General features: G+C 48.3%; 2 protein-coding genes across 3 annotated transcripts in view; one reads left to right on the forward strand and one right to left on the reverse strand.

Annotated features, from left to right (window-relative positions):
- The first annotated feature begins 1,716 nt into the window (after positions 1-1,716).
- On the forward strand, positions 1,717-18,106 carry LOC142260621 (lanosterol synthase-like). Its single transcript, XM_075332013.1, has 10 exons — positions 1,717-1,757; positions 2,407-2,566; positions 3,562-3,700; positions 3,787-3,895; positions 13,647-13,768; positions 13,889-13,985; positions 16,937-17,072; positions 17,151-17,259; positions 17,792-17,910; positions 18,005-18,106. The coding sequence occupies exons 1-10, from the start codon at positions 1,744-1,746 to the stop codon at positions 18,104-18,106; spliced, it is 1,107 nt and encodes a 368-aa protein (XP_075188128.1). The 5' UTR covers positions 1,717-1,743.
- Positions 17,923-19,635, reverse strand: part of LOC142260620 (germinal-center associated nuclear protein-like) — a 107,526-nt gene continuing 105,813 nt past the window's right edge. For both annotated transcript variants that reach the window (XM_075332012.1, XM_075332011.1), the window contains one exon: positions 17,923-18,120. In XM_075332012.1, the coding sequence (XP_075188127.1) occupies positions 18,114-18,120 (7 nt within the window). In that variant the 3' untranslated portion in view covers positions 17,923-18,113. The remainder of the gene's footprint in view (positions 18,121-19,635) is intronic.

A 19,635-nucleotide genomic window follows, 5' to 3' on the forward strand; every position in this document is an offset into this window, starting at 1 on the left:
TTTGTAGTTCAGTTTAATTAAAAAAAAAAAAAAATAGTTTTGCTTATACAGGACAATCATTCATCTAGATGTCCTCAAGAGTCAGAAGGGCTTCATCAGAGAAAATAACTTTGCAGGAAGTACAAGTCCAGGGACTGGACGGGAGAGATCACAGACAGAAGAGGGCCCTTGTGCAAGAAGAATATATGGGCCCTTTGCAGCCCAAGAGCTCATAAAAATGCAAAGTTGCACCTGCTTTTGGGGTATAAATGGGCCCCCAGACCTCTTGGGTCCCTGTACGGCCGCACAGGATACACCAATGGTATCTCTGCCCCCGTGTGCAGTGCGCCTTTCTGATGCAGGGACGCGTACACCCGGCTTCAGAGGTTAAGTGATGTGAGGGAACAAAGCTGCGCATGTGCAAGATTTGTACAGGGCTGGCAATGACACCGGCTCTTGTAAATCATGTTATCAAGTCCACAGGGGCCTGATTACATGCTAAGTGGGCCGACTAGTCAGGGAAACTAACGCCCCCGCCCCTGTGACTAGTTGAAGGGGTAATGTTCATAAGATAAACTGACTTTAGAAATATGACCAGAAGTGTCGGTGACTTCGGATCATGTGTACTGAGCCTAAACCCGGCGTCTGAGTCCGTGACAACAAACACAGGTATGCGTATCACCACTGATGACGCTGGGCATTCAACAGCATGTTAGCCCCCAGGGGCGTGCTAAGAGAGCAGAATGAGCGCAGGAGCTACAGCCCTTGCGACTAGTCCCTGGCCTCATTAGCATATCATAAAGGATCTTTATAAATACTTTTTCTAAAGATCTCTTTATCTATGTTAGTGTATACAGGGACAGTTAGGTATGGATTAGAAATATGGACACTGCGGGGTCATGTGCACTGAGCCGAAATCCAGTGTCGGACGCGATGGCAGCGGAGGGTTGAGTGAGATCATCCTGTGATCCTGCGCATTCATTAGCATGAGAGCACGCCTACAGGGGCCCACAGGGACGTGCTAACATGCTAATGGGGCCGACTAGTCAGGGGAACTAACGCCCAGGGGACTAGTCCCCTCACTCATTAGCATATCAGAAAGGATCTTTAGAAATACTTTTTCTAAAGCTCGCTTTATCTACTGTATGCTAGTGTATACAGGGACGGTTAGGCAGGGATTAGCAATATACACCCAGAACTGCTCATGGTCTTGGATGCATATTGCACCTGGCAGGTTTAGTGAGCAGTAAGTAGAGTTTGAGCTGCAGGTGACATAATGGGGGTTTTTATTTGTGTCACAACAAAATTGAATGGGAGGGTCGTGAGAAATATTACAGAAAACCAGTTTCCTTTTATTTGTCAATATAAGGACTGGAGCTTATTCTCCGCTCCTCCGCCTCCCGGCAGCGCTGACCTCACACTGAAGCGACAGCTGCAGAGACTCGGGGACAGCACTTGACGGAACACGCTATTCTGTATTTGTCACCACCCATTGGCTGATAGCTGTATACATGTAGGCGGGGCCATCAGCTATCAGCGCTGTGATTGGCTCCTGCTGTCTCTGCTCATGTCAGGATAGCGTGATGTAGGATCTGGCGGCGCGGTGTTGTCTGGGAAATGTAGTCCTTTACCGTATCTCGGGCTTTGGATTGAGAGGTTTTAAGAACTACAAGTCCTAGAATCCTCTGGGTCTTAATGCGTTACCTACCACTTTGGGTTTTAAGGGATGGAGCAGTAGACAGTAACCAGGTGCAGAACAGAGAAATGAGCGAGGGGACGTGAGTATTAGGGAACTGTCCCTGCAATCACCGGAGAAGCAGCCTGGTGACGATCCAACATAACCTTGTGTAATGTCAGGTTTAGGTTCTTCATAGCCCTGAGCTGGTTTTATTGTATTCTAGTCAAATCTTCTGAGTATAAAGGGGAATTGCTATTTATGCAGTTGTCCAGTATTTCTGACACTATTATTTGCGGTTATTCTTAAAAGACTATCCCAATCTCCAAGATCTTATACCAATATGTTGTAGGTGTAATAATAATAATAATAATAATAATAATAATAATAATAATAATAGCAAATATCTCCAATTAGAAATGCAATATAGTTCTCCTGATATAGCCATGTCACTTACCTCATTTGCAGGGCATTGCAGCTTAGGTATCCATGGTTACGAAGACTCATATAGTGATAGTAAGTTGCAAGTGGTCATAACTATGGATACCTAAGCTGCAATGCCCTGCACATGAGGTAAGAGACATAGATAATCAGGAGAACTATACTACATTTCTAATTGGAGGTATTTGCTAATATTGTTATTATTACATCTACTACATATTAGGGCAGGATCTTGGAGATGGGAATACCCCTTTAATGGTAATAATTAAAATTAAACTTAGAAAGTCATTTTGCAATTTTTTTTCCCCCAGGTGTCTGCGCAGAAGGGGGGGTCCTTACAAGAGCGATCCAGCCACAGACCTCACCCGCTGGCGCCTGTCCTGTACGGAGGGCAGACAGTGTTGGCGCTATGTGGAGGGAGACGACCGTCCACAATCCGCCCTGGAGGTGCACTCGCTGGGGCTGGACACGGTACCTAACACTTATTCACATGCAGCCTGTATTATTTTTCTAAGGAGTTTAGATAAGAAAAGATCCAGTATTGAAAACCTTATAAATAATGATACTTTTGTATAAGAAAGTGAAACACTCCCTTTAACTGCAGGAGAGCAGCACTAGGGGTTCTCCACATTTGAGGACACGTTTTTAATTTTATTTTTTGTGTACTTACATTTAGGACTAAAAATAATTTTTGCAATTGGAGTACATAATAAATCTGCATGATTTCTCTTTTTACCCGGAACCTTAAACTTTGTTGTGGTTTGTGGTCATAAATCATTAAAATATAAGCAAAGAAGTAAAATCCATAAAGTGGACATATATTAGAAAACAAATCATACATAAAAAATCACCAGATTTCAATATCAAAGGGAAGTCTTCCTAAAGTCTATGATGCCTAATGCAGACACAATGGAGCAAATATAGAAAGGCAAAATTGCATGAAATTAGGTTTTTCAGTGCTACGCGCAGAAAATCGCAGAAAATTAAAAAAATAAATCTCAAGGAATTTACCTTTCAAATTGTTCAATATATAGTATGATGTAAAACAAAAACTGTGCCCAGCCTTCATCCAATAACATAACCTTTGCATTGCTGGCTTAAAAATGAGTTAATAGCAATGTGTGACGCCGCAGGAGCGACGAACAACCAGCGGCATGCACCACCAACAATATTATGAAAACAAGCGATGTGTCAACGATCAACGATTTTTGACGTTTTTGCGATCATTGATTGTTGCTCCTTGGTGTCACACGCTGCGATGTCGCTATCGGCGCCGGCTGTGCGTCACTAAAGACATGACCGCGACGATATATCGGTAGCGATGTCGCAGCATGTAAAGCACCCTTAATGCTGTATTCACACATCCGTTATCCCTCGGACAGTGCACTGACCCGTAGCGTTTTATTGATCCATATACGTCGGTATAAGCTGACCATCAATAACGCGACTTTTACTTTCTCGTGCAGAGTGAATTTTTAAAAGACTTACCCAAGGCGAATACGGCCCAGGATGGAGCAGAAAATGGACTAACATTTTATTCTGCCTTACAAGCAGAGGATGGCCATTGGGCTGGGGATTATGGCGGCCCACTGTTCTTGATGCCAGGTGAGACTTGTCAGTGATACATGACCACCATCACTACATCTGACTCCCGTCTACTTTACTTGCTGTAAATCTGTGATACTCTTTAGGTCTGCTGATTGTATGCCACGTGACACAGACGCCCCTCCCTGACGCTACCAAGAAGGAGATGGTGCGGTACCTGCGATCTGTGCAGCTGCCTGATGGCGGATGGGGCCTGTGAGTATATGACTGACTGCACATACATAAGAGTGTGTGGACGTGCTGCGCACATTCAAGTCTTTGTACTCAGGATATGGCTGTGTAGCACCCAGGGATATGGGGTACTTGGTTCCGGGCGATGTCTCTCTTGGGGGATGTCACTGTGGTGGCTGTTGCCCGCTTCCGTGCCCTTTTTGTAATGGGGATATATTTACAAGGGATTAAATTAGTGTTCACACGTGACCCCACTTGCGGTGTTGTGGCTATATAGATGGAGCCGCCGCTGCAGAATGTCACTACTGGGGCTGGTGTTATTTGCAGCTTGGATAGTAGACCCTCCGCAAGCAGGATCGGGCCCCAGAGGATGGGTGATGTGATAGGTGTTAGAAAAAGGGAGTCCACACTAAGGTTTAGTGCAACTGGTTTTTGTCCTTTGACAATACAGACAATCTGTGGTGGCCCTTGACAAAGGACACGAAACGCACGTCGGGCCTAGACCGTGGACATTTTTTGATTGCGGCATTCTGTGCCTTGTATGTACTGATGCACCCTGCATATTATATTAGTGTTACTTTTACCTTTGATCCTTTGAGATATTGACTTATATATGGGTCTGATAGATCCTCGCAGGAACTCATGGTTGATATTTTATATATGGTAGCATTCTGATTTTTGAATATAGCCAGAGTGGGGGTATATCCGATAACGTTACCCGCTTGGGATGTATATTGTGTCCCACTCTGACTGTTTTCAATTCATATACTGATGTCCCGATACCCACCCCTGTGGAGTTTTCCATCTCTTCTTGTAATTGTCTCCCATGCCCCACTGTGACCCAAAGTTTGTGTCACAGATTTGGTGTATACCATTTTTTTAATAGTTTGTATTTTGTACATCCTTAATAAAATTGTGTTTGACAATATTTACTCTTTCATGTGTTTTTGGACACATAGTTTTTTGGTTTCACTCACGGCAGGTTGGTAATAACTGGTTGCCCGAGGCCGGCTGGTTTCGCCTCCCTTCGTTCCAGTGCCAGTTTGGTGATTTGGTACCTTCTTCCCCTGCACCTGTCTCTGGTAAATGGGTCCCCGTGGCGTAGAGGAACTGGGGGGTTCCCGTTCGGTGGTTTGTCCATTTCTGTCCGCCTGACGGTAGCATGAACCCTGTGGGGATGTAGTCTCTGGTCCTGTCTCCGGCTCTCCCTTTGCTACTGAGTCTTTGGATTCGTAGGGTTAGCCAGGTCCTTCATGGTCCCCTCGCTGTGCAGGTGTTAACAGGCCAGCTTCGAGCTCTTTCCTGTCCTAGGGTCCTGTACCCAGTCAGTGCGTAGTTCCTGGGAGTACTCCACCGTACTCCATCGGCAACCACCTCTTCTGGGTACCAGGTCACCGTTAATCCGCGTCAGACCGTCCCTTCACTTCCACCTTCACACACCACAGTGACCCGACTACAGACTCTCTCTGAGTGCACTGTCTCACTGCAGTTTCTCTTCTGACTACTGTCTTCCTGTCTGCTCTGTCCTCAGTCTGCCCCTCCCACCTGGTCAACTAGTGGACTGGCGTGGCTCCACCTATAGGCGGCCATCCGTTGACAAAAAACACTCAGATCAAAAATACAGACTTCTGGATGAGCTCTGTGTGTATGATTGCACGTGAAATACCCTATAGCGGGCTTTACACACTACGATATCGTTAATGAATTATCGTCGGGGTCACAGTGTTTGTGACGCACATCCGGCGTCATTAACGAGATCGTAGCGTGTAACACTTATGTGCGACCTAAAACGATCGCAAAAGCGGCAAAAATCGTTTGCTGCGGAGAGGTCGTCCTAAAACAAAAAATCATTTACCTCTCATTAGCGATGTTGGTCCTCGTTCCTGCGGCAGCACACATCGCTGTGTGTGACACCGCAGGAGCGAGGAACATCTCCTTACCTGCCTCCACCAGCAATGCAGAAGGAAGGAGGTGGGCAGGATGTTTACGTCCCGCTCATCTCCGCCCCTCCGCTTCTATTGGACGCCTGCCGTGTGATGTCTCTGTGACGCCGCACGACTCGCTCCCTTAGGAAGGAGGCGGGTCGCCAGCCAGAGCGATGTCGCAGGGCAGGTATGACGGGGTTAAGCGAGGTTGTGCGCGACGGGCAGCGATTTGCCCGTGTCGCACAACCGACGGGGGCGGGTACAATCGCTTGCGATCTCGCTAGCGAGATCGCAGCATGTAAAGCCCGCTTATAGGTTTATCTCGGAGTATGAGAGCACAAGCCAAAGGTCAGTTGATAAGTATGAAATGTATTTTTTCTGTTGACTTTGTAGTTACAATGAATTTATTAACCCCTGAAAGGGAACCTGTCACCAGATTTGTCCCCTATAAGCTGCGGCCACCACCACTGAGCTCTTATATACAGTATTCTGGAATGCTGTATATAAGAGCCCAGGCCACTCTGTAAAATGTAAAAAAGACCTTTATTATAATCACCTGCGGGGAGATTGGGTCCAATGGGAGTCACTGGTCTCGGGTCCAGTGCTTCCTCTATCCTGTGCAGTCGTCGTCCTTCTTCCTAGCTCCATGTGGATGACACCGATGGATGTCGCTCGTAGAACGTAAAAAACACTTTTATAGTACTCACCTGCAGGGCAGTTCGGTCCAGTAGGTGTCGCTGCTCTCCGATCCGGCTCCTACTCTTTGCAGTGATCTCCGTCCTCCTTCTACCCAGCCCAGTATGGATGACGCATCTACGTCATCCACACAGGCCAACACTGCAGTTCAGCGCAGGCACCCTTTGATCTGCCCTACTGAGGGCAGATCACAGTACTGGAAAGCGCAGGAGCGAGAAAAGGTTACAGACCGCCCGTGCATGCGCACTACAATACTTTGATCTGCTTTGCGCAGGGCAAATCAAAGTGCGCATGCGCAGGACCACAATGCGAGGGACGAGTTAATATTTTGACTAACATCATTGACTTAACCATATGACTGAAAAGTGGGAGAAAAAACCCCTCAATGTAGTGAAATGGCGGGTGGAAAAAAAGCCATTACTTTTTGGGCTTTTCTTTTTACTGCATTCAGTGTGCAGTATAAACCTACAGCATGATTCTTCCGAGTTGTTTTTATTTTTGTTTGTTTGGATCAAAAGAAAAATCATAATTTGTTTTAAATATTCATATATTTGGTTTGCGTTGCTATCCTCTAACACCCATAACTTTATTCCTTCATCGTTCCTTATGGGAGACCCAAACCATGGGGTGTATAGCTTATGCCTCCGGAGGACACACAAAGTACTACACTAAAAAGTGTAGCTCCTCCCTCCGAGCCTATACACCCCCTGGATGACAGAATCCAACCAGTTTAATGCTTTGTGTGCAGGAGGTCACACACACACACACATCCTCTTTTGATTTTTGATTTTTATTTAAAGATTTGGAAGAAAAGCGGGTCCACCGGACTCCCGGCATGTCCCTTCTCACCCCACTGTGTCGGCGGTGCTGTTAAGGTTGACCTTAAGGCTGGAGCCTTCCATGCCGCGCTCCTTCACCATCCCTACGGGCTCTGGCTTGAAGTGGGAGCCTTCACGGTTCTCACTGCTCTGCAGGAGACCGGTCTCCATCCACAGCCCTTTTCAGGCCCCTGCTGGACGGAGCGCTCACCCCCCCCCAGGGACCTGGCCCTGCGTCTCAAAAGCTAAGTATTGAGACGGTATTCAGGGGTCCCGTCTGCATTTTATTGTGGGGAGAGTGTGTTATTTGGGCAATGCTGCTTCATAAGTCCCTTTACTGTGATTTCCGGCCGGTTCTCTGTTTTTTTCCTGAGAACCGCGCCGAGGGTGCCTGATCGTCGGCCGCATGGATAAATTTAGGCCCCGGCTTCGGCCTAGTTTCGTTTCTCTGCCCCTGCATGTCAGTCATGCAGGGGGGCAGTGCAGCGCCGCCCACCGGCCGTTCAGCACAGGGGAGGACACTCCTCTCTGAGGAGAGGATTCCCTCCCCTGTGTTTCTCCTTAGCCCTCCGGTTCCCGCTCTTGGATTAACCCCCACCCCCCTCCTCACTCCAGCACCATTTTCTCAGCGTTTTTACACTGGTCGGCGCTGGCTGCTGCAGCACTGCAGAAGGAGTGAATTATCTGTCTGGGGATCCAAGCTGGGAATCCGGAGGGCACACAAAACGGTCTGGTAAGCCACAACCTCTGGTTGTGGACTTTTTATGCACTCTCTGGTGGCTTTCTGAAGGAGTGAATTCTCTACTACAGAACATCCTCCTCAGCAGCATGTCTCACACCAGGAGCAAGGCTGCACTCTATATGCATTGCATGTAAGCTCATACTGCCCGAACCGAGCACAGACCCACACTGTGATGCCTGCTCTAATGTGGTGGTGCCTCAGCCTGGAGTCTCCCCAGGGGTCCCTCCGGCTGCTCCAGCCCCGGTGGCTGAACCCCCGGCTTGGGTAGCATCTTTTTTTAAGGCTATTTCCCAGTCCTTTGCCGACTCCATGGGACAGTTGTCCCGGACGCTGCTGAGCATGCATCAGCCCCCTTCTCAGGGTGCCTCTGCTGCTCCGACTCGCTCTACAGAGCTCACAGAGTCTGTTTCCTCTGATCCCAGACCCCATCCTCCTAAACGGAGACGCAGGGACTCTTCTCCTTCCTCGTCCCACGGCTCTGATTCACGGGCCGAATGGCAAGGCGAGGAGGATGCCCTTACTGTGGGCTCAGACGCTACGTCTATGTACCCCATTGATACCGAAGGTGATGCAGATGTTAGCGATTTGATTGCGTACATTAACTCCGTACTGGACCTTAATCCACCAGTGTCTGATGAACAAGCTTCTTTGGTAGAAAAACACCAGTTTACCTCACCTAAGAGAGCAAGGAGTACGTTTTTTAACCACTCCAGTTTTCAGGCCACTGTGACCAAACCCAGGGCCTGTCCTGACAAACGCTTTCCTAAGCGTAGTTCTGATGACCGTTTTCCTTTTCCACCAGAGGTGGTCAAGGAATGGGCTCAGTCACCAAAGGTAGATCCTCCGGTGTCTAGAATCTCAGCCCGGACAGTTGTGTCTGTGGCGGATGGCACCTCTCTTAAGGACTCCACTGACCGCCAGGTTGACCTTCTGGCCAAATCTGTATATGAAGCGGCAGGGGCCTCTTTATCCCCGTCTTTTGCAGCAGTGTGGGCCCTTCAGGCCATCTCTGCTTCCCTGGCGGAGATGCACTCCCTTACCAGGGACTCTATGCCCGAAATGGTGGCCTTAACTTCCCAAGCCTCGGCTTTTTCGTCCTATGCCATGTCTGCCATTTTGAAGGCGTCTCACCGCACAGCGGTAGCCTCCGCTAATTCCCTCGCGATCCGCAGGATCTTGTGGCTTCGTGAGTGGAAAGCATACGCTGCTTCCAAGAAGTTTCTAGCCGGGCTCCCTTTTTCTGGGACCCGACTGTTCGGTGAACAACTGGATGAAATCATTAAGGAAGCTACTGGCGGGAAGAGTACTTCCTTGCCACAAACTAAGGCCAGGAAACCTGTCCAGGGCAGGAACCAGTCGAGGTTTCGGTCCTTTCGTTCCTCAAACTGGTCCTCCTCTAAGCCCTCAGCCTCGTCCACTAACTCGGCTAAGGATCGAAAACCCAACTGGCGCTCGAAGCCTCGTCCCCAGAAGAACGGAGGAGCCGCTGCCACCAAGGCAGCCTCCTCTTGACTATCGGGCCGCGCCGTACCTGGACGACCTTCTAGTCAAGGCGTCCTCGAGTGCAGAATGTCAGCGGAGTGTCTCGCTCACTCTTGCCACGCTTGTCCAGTTCGGGTGGCTTGTCAATCTGCCAAAGTCCACTCTGGTCCCGACCCAGAAACTCACGTACCTTGGGATGCAATTCGAGACTCTGCCGGCACTTGTCAAGCTGCCCTTAGTCAAACAGCAGTCCCTTCGGGGGGCGGTGCGCTCTCTCCTGAGGCCCTGCCGTTATTCCCTCAGGCGCCTGATGCAGGTGCTGGGTCAAATGGTAGCCTCCATGGAGGCGGTTCCCTTTGCCCAGTTCCATCTGCGTCCCCTGCAGCTGGACATTCTCCTCTGTTGGGACAAGCGGACCGCTTCCTTGCACAGGCTAGTGGCTCTGTCGCCTCAGACCAGGAGCTCTCTTCAGTGGTGGCTTCGGCCCCTCTCTCTGTCTCAGGGACGCTCCTTCCTGACCCCGTCCTGGGTGATCCTCACCACGGATGCCAGTCTGTCCGGCTGGGGAGCAGTCTTTCTCCACCACCGAGCACAGGGCACTTGGACTCCGTCCGAATCAGCCCTCTCGATCAATGTGCTGGAGATCAGAGCTGTGCTCTTAGCTCTCGAAGCCTTTCACCACCTGTTGGCGGGCAAGCACATTCGAGTCCAGTCAGACAACGCGACAGCGGTTGCCTACATCAATCACCAGGGCGGGACTCGCAGCCGCCTGGCAATGTTGGAGGTCCAACGTATCCTTCAGTGGACGGAGGACTCCAAGTCCACCATATCCGCAGTTCACATCCCAGGCGTAGAAAACTGGGAGGCAGATTATCTCAGCCGTCAAACCGTGGATAGCGGCGAGTGGGCCCTGCATCCGACGGTGTTCCGGTCAATCTGCCGCAAGTGGGGCACTCCGGAAGTCGATCTCATGGCATCCCGGCACAACAACAAGGTCCCGGTTTACGTGGCTCGTTCCCACGATCCTCAGGCCTTGGCAGCGGACGCGCTGGTTCAGGATTGGTCCCAGTTCCGTCTAGCCTACGTGTTTCCTCCCCTAGCTCTCTTGCCCAGAGTACTGCGCAAGATCAGGATGGAGGGCCGTCGGGTCATAATCATTGCTCCAGACTGGCCCAGACGAGCTTGGTACCCAGACCTGCTCCGTCTGTCCGTGGAACTGCCGTGGCGTCTCCCAGACCGCCCAGACCTTCTCTCACAAGGTCCGTTTTTCCGCCAGAATTCTGCGGCCCTCAGATTGACGGCGTGGCTCTTGAGTCCTGGATCCTGACGGCTTCAGGCATTCCTTCCGAGGTCATCTCTACTATGACTCAGGCTAGCAAGTCGTCCTCGGCCAGGATTTACCACAGGACTTGGAGAATTTTCCTGTCCTGGTGTCGTTCATCCGGCCATGCTCCTTGGCCTTTTTCCTTGCCGACCATCCTGTCCTCTCTGCAGTCTGGTCTGCAGCTAGGACTATCTCTCAATTCCCTCAAGGGACAGGTCTCGGCTCTTTCAGTGTTGTTCCAGCGGCGTATCGCTCGGCTGGCTCAGGTGCGCACCTTCATGCAGGGCGCATCTCACATCATTCCTCCTTATCGGAGGCCCTTGGATCCCTGGGACCTTAATCTGGTCCTCACGGCCTTACAGAAACCCCCCTTTGAGCCTCTTAGGGAGGTTCCCTTGTTTCGACTTTCCCAGAAAGTGGTTTTTCTGGTGGCCATAACCTCTCTCAGGAGAGTCTCTGATTTGGCTGCGCTCTCTTCGGAGTCACCCTTTTTGGTTTTTCACCAAGACAAGGTGGTTCTCCGTCCGACGCCGGATTTTCTCCCTAAGGTGGTGTCTCCTTTCCACCTTAACCAGGACATTTCATTGCCTTCCCTTTGTCCGGCCCCTGTGCATCGCTTCGAGAAAGCGTTACATACTTTAGATTTGGTGCGGGCGCTCCGGATCTATGTGTCACGCACCGCTGCTCTTAGGCGGTGCACCTCTCTTTTTGTCCTGACCGCAGGTCAGCGCAAGGGGCTCTCGGCTTCCAAACCGACCCTAGCTCGTTGGATTAGGTCGGCCATATCCGATGCCTACCAATGTGCTCAGGTGCCTCCCCCGCCGGGGATTAAAGCGCACTCGACCAGAGCTGTCGGTGCCTCTTGGGCTTTCAGGCACCAGGCTACGGCTCAGCAGGTCTGTCAGGCTGCCACTTGGTCCAGTCTGCATACCTTTTCAAAGCACTACCAAGTGCATGCTCATGCTTCGGCAGATGCGAGCTTGGGCAGACGCATCCTTCAGGCGGCTGTCGCCCATTTGTGAAGTTAGGTTTTACCTACTTCTCAGTTATCTGTTTATTCCCACCCATGGACTGCTTTGAGACGTCCCATGGTTTGGGTCTCCCATAAGGAACGATGAAGAAAAAGAGAATTTTGTTTACTTACTGTAAATTCTTTTTCTTATAGTTCCGTATTGGGAGACCCAGCACCCTCCCTGTTGCCTGTTGACAGTTTCTTGTTCCGCGTGTTATCACCGGCTGTTATTGTAGACAGAGGCTCCGGTTGTTCCGGTTCTTGCTCTGTTTTTACTTGTGGGTGGCTATTCTCCTTCAGCTTTTGCACTAAACTGGTTAGATCTCGTCCTCCAGAGGGTGTATAAGCTCAGAGGGAGGAGCTACACTTTTGAGTGTAGTACTTTGTGTGTCCTCCGGAGGCAGAAGCTATACACCCAATGTCTGGGTCTCCCAATACGGAACTATAAGAAAAAGAATTTACGGTAAGTAAACAAAATTCTCTTTTTCTGTTGAAAAAAAAGGTGATGGACACATTGATAAGTAACATAAAGTGCAGACTCTGGGTGTGCACTGCACTGGTGGTGAAGGGATTTATCTAAATACTTATCGACTATAACATTATTACCACTCTGCTAATATAATGTAGATCCCCTGACTCCTGCTTACCGGGCGACCTTCTTTACACTACTTTTTGTGGTTAGTAAACACTGTATTCAGGGAACACCGCACCTTTTACCCAGTCATATCACATTCACAATTTTGCTCTTATCAAAATTGCTCAGATCCCTATCCCTGGCCATTATTACTACTTCCAACACATCAGTGTCATGTCTGTGTCCTGCTTTGGGGAGACCTCTGGCTAATCAGGGACTAGAAGGTCACAACACCTTATGCGCAGGTCTACAACTTTTATTTGAGTGAATATACCGTACTTTCTTTTAGTGCTGGAGGGATTAAGGGTTCTATCCTATCTGGCTGTCCTTTGTAGCCTTAATCTCTGGTGCAGCTCTTTTGTGACCACTCCCATTCGCTATAAAAATTCACATGTCTTACCCTCTAATGCTGGTGATAGATTCTGATTCTATATTGACCACTTTGGATGGAGCCTGTCTCTGGAAGAAACAGAGGAGTCATGATTATTGCAGCTGTAGTGTTAGCTGCATTGGAGGAGCTTGGAGTGTTTTCATTTTGTGTCTATTGTCTTTCTGTCTATTCCTTGTGTTGTATTATTGCAGTGTTGAGACTAGTGTTCTTGCCGGCCTTCTCACTAGCCAGGGTGAGTTCAGGGCAAGCGAGTGACTAGGCATGTAACGGCGACAAGGGGAAGGACCCGTGTAGGGACGTTAGGGAGCGTAGGGTACAAACTCAAGTGACTTGCAGTGTGTGGCTTCTATCCCTGTCACCAGGGCCTTCCTTCTATACTATTCCCGATGTTACCTTTGTGTTGCACAGCACGCTGTGCATCTGTACACTGTTGTGACATTCAGTTTTAAAAGCACACTGTCCATGTGCCAGGTAACATCTACCCCGCTTACCAGGTGCCATGTTATTGAAATATTAAGTGTTATTCACTTTAACTTTAATTTTAAAAGTGATGTGTGTATTGTCTATGCTTTGGAATATAACAATTAAGAAGTGGTTGTTCCAAATAGTGAATAGCCCCTTTAAGGAGTCCTTTGACATTTGAATTTGGTCGTTAATTATTTGTTTATTTTTTTTTTACGAAATCACAAAATAAAATTTGTACTGATTCTATATCTATGTTCCCCATAATAAATAACTATCTTATACATAGGCATATTGAAGATAAGAGCACTGTGTTTGGCACGGCGCTCAGTTACACCTCTTTGCGACTTCTCGGAGTGTCACAGGATGACCCAGATATGACCCGCGCTCGCAACAATCTTCATAGTAAGGGTAAGTTCACATCAGCTTTTAGCATCAATCCAGCGCATCTCACAACTGACAATCGTTTGCAGATAATATGTCAGTATATTTTTTCCATGCTTGATCCGATGTATCCAACTTTCGTTGCAGGAGGTGCCATTGGTATTCCTTCTTGGGGGAAATTTTGGCTATCTGTGCTGAATGTGTACAGTTGGGAGGGAATGAACACTCTATTCCCAGAGATGTGGTGAGTTTCTTTTTGGATTATTCAGACTTGATATGACTTTATTGGTGGCTGTGACCGTGAGATAATTATCTGTATCAATATTAGTAGCATTTACTAAAAATCAATTGTCTGTGGACCCAGTCCCCTGACACCGCGCTTAGAAACATTGGATTTCTACCTTCAAATGCTCTTTTTACTCCAGATTCTCTCTTCTAAAAATGCTAGTTATTGTGGAAGTCAGGAACATCGCATCCTTCGTGGATAGTGAGAGTCTTTGAAGCCGGCTACACATACACCCGGCGTCAAAGAAGCTCAATGCTAATGGGTACAAAGCAGTGCGCATGCGCCCACTGGGGTGTGATACCATGCTGAGTCGGCCGACTAGCCAGGGAACTAACGTCCCTGCAACTAGTCACTGACCTTATTAGCATGTCATAAACGATCTTAAGAAATACTTTTTCTAAAGATGTGTTTATGTATGCTACCGTATTTTTCCTAAAATAAGACCTCCCCCAAAAATAAGCCCTAGCAGGGATTTTAAGCATTTTCATAGCAAGGCTTAAATATAAGCCCTCCCCCGAAAATAAGCCTTAGTCGCGGTTCAATAATGAAGTGTCAGTGCAGAAAGATACTACAGGACACTTCATTATAGAAAGCGGACACCCTGCAATTATACTGACCAGACGCTGAGCGGCAGAACCTGTAGTGATCGCACCCCCGCACACATCACACACACAATCACACACCATACACACAATCTCCCTTCAGATCGCTCACACACACTCACCACATCCAGCGATACCGATCCTGAGAAGCCGTACGGTGGAGCGCAAGGACCTGGGACACATGACTTACTCCCATCCCTTAGGCTGGGGTAGAGGCTAGAATGTACGGGCTTCTGACAGGTATAACCTGACGGACGCACTCTGTACCACTGGATGGAGTGTGTGTGTGTGTGTGTGTATATGAGTGTTTGGGTTATGAGTATGTGTGTGTGTGTGTGTGTGTGTGTGTGTGTGTGTGTGTGTGTGTGTGTGTGTGTGTGTGTGTGTGTGTGTGTGTGTGTCCGTCCAGCAGCAGGAGGCAGCGTGCAGCATACTTGCTGGCAGCGGCTGCCGGAGATCACAGGGAAGATTTCGGAATTACTCAGCCTTCCAGGGTCTGGTAAGTATGAGTCTCCTGGGAAGTGGGGGGGTCTGTTTTTTTGGAAACCGTGTGTCTCCAAAAATAAGACCGCCCCCAAAAATAAGCCCTAGCGCTTTTTGGGGGGCAAAAAAAAGTATAAGACAGTGTCTTACTTTTGGAAAAACATGGTACTACATGAAGGGACAGTTAGTGAGGGATTCTAGATAAGCACCAGAACTACTAGTGGTTCTGGGGGCACTGGAAATCTGACAGAGCCCTTTAAAGGGAACCACTCAGCAGATTTGTCCCCTAAAAGCTGCGGCCACCACCAATGAGCTCTTATATACAGAATTCTACAATATTGTATATAAAAGCCCAGACCAATCTGAATAACGTAAAAAACAGCTTTTATTGTACTCACCTGCAGGGTGGTCTGGTCGGATGGGCATTGCTGGCCTTGATCCAGTGTCTCCTGTCTTCTTGCGATCACTGTCTTCCTTCTTGCTTAGTGTGGATGACGCGTCTGACATCATCCACAAAGAGTCCTCAATTGCGTTTCTGTGCACGCGCACTGCTCTCTGAGGGCAGATCAAAGTATAGTGGGCGCATGCGTGGGCGGTCTTAATATTTCCTTGCGCACTACAATACTTTGCTCTGCCTGCAGCAGGGCAGAGAGAATTGCGAAGGAGCACAATGGAGGACTCTTTGTGGATGATGTAGGATGTGTCATCCACACAAAGCAAGAAGGAGGACGGCGATCACAAGAAGAGAGGAGGCATTGGCTCAAGGTCAAAGCACACTACAATACTTTGCTCTGCCCTCAGCATGGTATAGAGAAGTGCGCCTGTGCAGGAACACAGTGGAGGACTCTGTGTGCATGATTTAGGATGCGTCATCCACATGGAGCAGATAAGGAGGAAGGTGATGGAGAGAGGAGGCAATAGACTAAGAGCAGCGACGCCCATCGGACCATACCGCCCCCCAGACGAGTGTAATAAAAGCTGGTTTTTTACTTTATGCAGTGCGGCCTGGGGTCTTATATACAGTATTCTGGAATACTGTATGTAAGGGCTCACTGTTCGTTGCTGAAGTTTATAGGGGACAAATCTAGTGACAGGTTCCCTTTAATCAGCACCGCTCTGCGTTACATATAGTCTCCGCATATCTTCAGGTATTTTTCTAATAATCTTGCTGGGAAAGTAATGTGAATTATCCTTTCCCACTCTTCTCTAAAGCGGGCTTTACACGCTACGATATTTCTAGCAATTGCTATCAATATCGTACGCAAAAGCACCCGCCCCCATCACACATGCGATATCGCGTGATCGCTGCCGCAGCGAACATTATCGCTACGGCATCGTCACACGCACTTACCTGGTCGGCGGCGGTGCTATGACTTCCGAACAATCCCTCCTTCAAGGGGGAGGTGCGTTCGGCGTCACGGCGACGTCACCGCGACGTCACTAAGCGGCCGGCCAATCAAAGCGGAGGGGCGGAGATGAGCGGGACGAACATCCCGCCCACCTCCTTCCTTCCTCATTGCTGGTGGACGCAGGTAAGGAGACGTTCCTCGCTCCTGCGGTGTCACACACAGCGATGTATGCTGCCGCAGGAACGAGGAACAACATCTACTAACAACCATTAACAATTTTTGGTTTTAGGACGACCCCTCCATGGTGAACGATTTTCACCACTTTGGAGGACGTTTAAGGTCGCTGGTAAGTGTCACACGCCGCGATACTGTTAATGACGCCGGATGTGCGGCACTACCGACGTGACCCTGACGATAAAACATTAACGATATCGTAGCGTGTAAAGCCCCCTTAACATCTAGTGTTGTCTTGTAGGCTTCTTCCCCAGTGGTTCCCTGCTCACCCCAGCACCATATGGTGTCACTGCCGTCAGGTTTACTTACCCATGAGTTACTGCTATGCTACACGTCTGAGTGCCCGTGAGGATAACTTGATCCGCAGCTTGAGACAAGTAAGGGGCAGAACACGTATTTTATCACTTGTATTTTATCAAGTGGGACATGTATTTACACATTTGCTTCTCATGCAGGAGCTGTACGTGCAGGAATATAGCAGTATAAATTGGCCGGCACAGAGGAACTGTGTTGCTGCTTGTGACCTGTATACACCGCACAGTATCTTACTGGACTTTGCCTATGGTAGGAGGCATTGATTATCGTCAGTGCAGCATTTGTACCTATACAATTATGCAGATTTTTATGTGTGTTGTTTCTCTTAGAATTCAAAATTTAAATAAATTAAATTTAATGAGATTTTCACTTTTTATGATTTTAAAGGGAATCTGTCAGCAGGTTTTTGCTCCCCCATCTGAGAGCAGCATAATGTAAAGACAAAGACCCTGATTCCAGCGATGTGTCACTTACTGAGCTGCTTGCTGTCATTTTGATAAAATCAATGCTTTCTCTGCTGCAGATCTAGCAGTTATACAGAGTTCAGGAATATGCTGGACTACCTGCAGCATGCCAAGTAGTCCTGTAATGATAACCTACTGATGATTAATCAGTGATTTAATCAAAACTACACTGAGCAGCTCAGTAATTGACACATCGCTGCAATCAGGATCTCTGCCCCTACATTAGATTAGGTGGCAAAAACCTGGTGACAGATTCCCTTTAACTTTTCAGTTGAAGTATTTTATTCCCATAAGTCATTTTGTACTTTTCTTCTCAGTCCTGTTGAATGCATACGAGGCGTACCACATTCCTGCTCTTCGCCGGCGTGCTGTGCATGAATTATATGACCATGTAACAGCAGATGACCGCTTTACCAAGTGTATCAGCATTGGTCCAGTAAGGCTCCTGGAAACATGAATTATTTATTGATTTTTTTTATTTTATTTTAAAGAAAAATTCTAATTTTGAAATAAATCTTCTTCTGTAACAGATCTCTAAAGTGATTAATATGATGGTCCGTTGGCATGTAGATGGACCAGAATCTCCATCATTCCGGGAACATGTAGATCGCATCCCTGATTACCTTTGGTAAGTAGTGATCACATCCTGTGCAGAAATACAGTTCGTAGGATTAGTTTTCTTATCTGATTTGTTGCAACTTAACTTTTAAAATGTACCACTAATGAGCCACTTAAAAAATCTGATGATATTCGTCCAAAGGTGTTAATTAAAGTTTATGTTCTAAAAAGAAAGTGGGCGATCAATGCTGTTTATTGGCTTCATTCCCTTACTATATGCCCATTCTATTCTTTCCAATATCGGGCATAGTACAAGGAGCTCTGTACTTTCTCCCTGCAAAAGAATGCTCCAAGAATTGATAAATATGAGAGATAGGTAGATTATAAATACTTGCCCAATATAATGAAGTAGAATATATTTACCCAAACATGGGATTACAAGCTTTTTCTATGTCTCTAGAAGAAGCCTGCGAGATAATAGAATCCTGTGATTACAGCAGCCTCTGCATTATGTCAGACGGCAGGAAGGAGAAGTGTAATGGAAGTCTATGTGCCCACGGGGACAGTGTACTACGGATATATCCGCAGGAGCTCCCAGAAATCCGCAGCACAACTTTTGTCTGTTTACATGCTGTGGATGTACAGCGGAACGTCCTGCGGATATGCTGCGGGCATTCTGCATTGAGGATACAGTACTATGGCTTTGGCACTGCATCCTCAATGCAGAACAAGTGCTGAGTGATCGGGGAGTTTATATTTACCTCCATCACGCAGCACTTCACTTTCCGGCATCTATCAGCATCTGCACTGTGCAGGAGAAGGTGGGCGGGCCTGAACGAGCTCTGGCTGTCACATGACCGGAGATCGTGCAGGCCCCGCCCACCTCCTCCTTCCTGTTCCTAGCTCCACCGCGCTCCTGTGCTCCGGAAGAAAGTGACGGGCATCTGCTATCAAGGCAGGTAAGTATGGGACCAAGGCAGATTTCCGCAGGTAAATCCGCAGGAATAATTGACATGCAGTTATGTGCGGCTGCGGGACATCTGCAGTATATTCCGCAACTGCACATTCCGCAACGTGGACACAGACACTCCCCATGTCCCATAGGATAACATGGGGAGTGTCTGTACATTTTGAAACCTGCAGATTTATCTGGAAAATCCAGATAAATCCGCAGGTTTTCCGCAGAAAAATCCGCAGAAGCAAGCGGGACATGGGGAGTGTCTGTGTCCACGCTGCGGTATGTGCGGTTGCGGGATTTGCTGCGGATGTCCCGCAGCCGCGCATAACTGCATGTCAATTATTCCTGTGGATTTACCTGCGGAAATCCTGGCGCTCCACTATGGAGATAGAGGCTTACCTGCCTTGGTCCCATACTTACCTGCCTTGATAACAGACACGCGAGTCAGGACGGCAGTGGAGCTAGGAGCAGGAAGGAGGAGGTGGGCGGGGCCTGCACGAGCTCCGGTCATGTGACAGCCAGAGCTAGTTCAGGCCCGCCCACCTTCTCCTGCACAGTGCAGACGCTGACAGAGTGACACGGCCGGAGAGAAGTGCTGTGTGATGGAGGAAAGTATGAACGCCCCGATCACTCAGCACTTGTTCT

This window comes from Anomaloglossus baeobatrachus, unplaced genomic scaffold (genome assembly GCF_048569485.1).
Source record: "Anomaloglossus baeobatrachus isolate aAnoBae1 unplaced genomic scaffold, aAnoBae1.hap1 Scaffold_139, whole genome shotgun sequence".
In the NCBI taxonomy this organism is placed as follows: Eukaryota; Metazoa; Chordata; class Amphibia; order Anura; family Aromobatidae; genus Anomaloglossus; species Anomaloglossus baeobatrachus.

Coding starts and splice junctions, on each gene's coding strand:
- LOC142260621 (XM_075332013.1), top strand. Junction 2,567..3,561: donor ACTCGCTGGGGCTGGACACG/GTACCTAACACT, acceptor TTTCTCGTGCAG/AGTGAATTTTTAAAAGACTT. Junction 17,260..17,791: donor CTTACTGGACTTTGCCTATG/GTAGGAGGCATT, acceptor TTTTCTTCTCAG/TCCTGTTGAATGCATACGAG.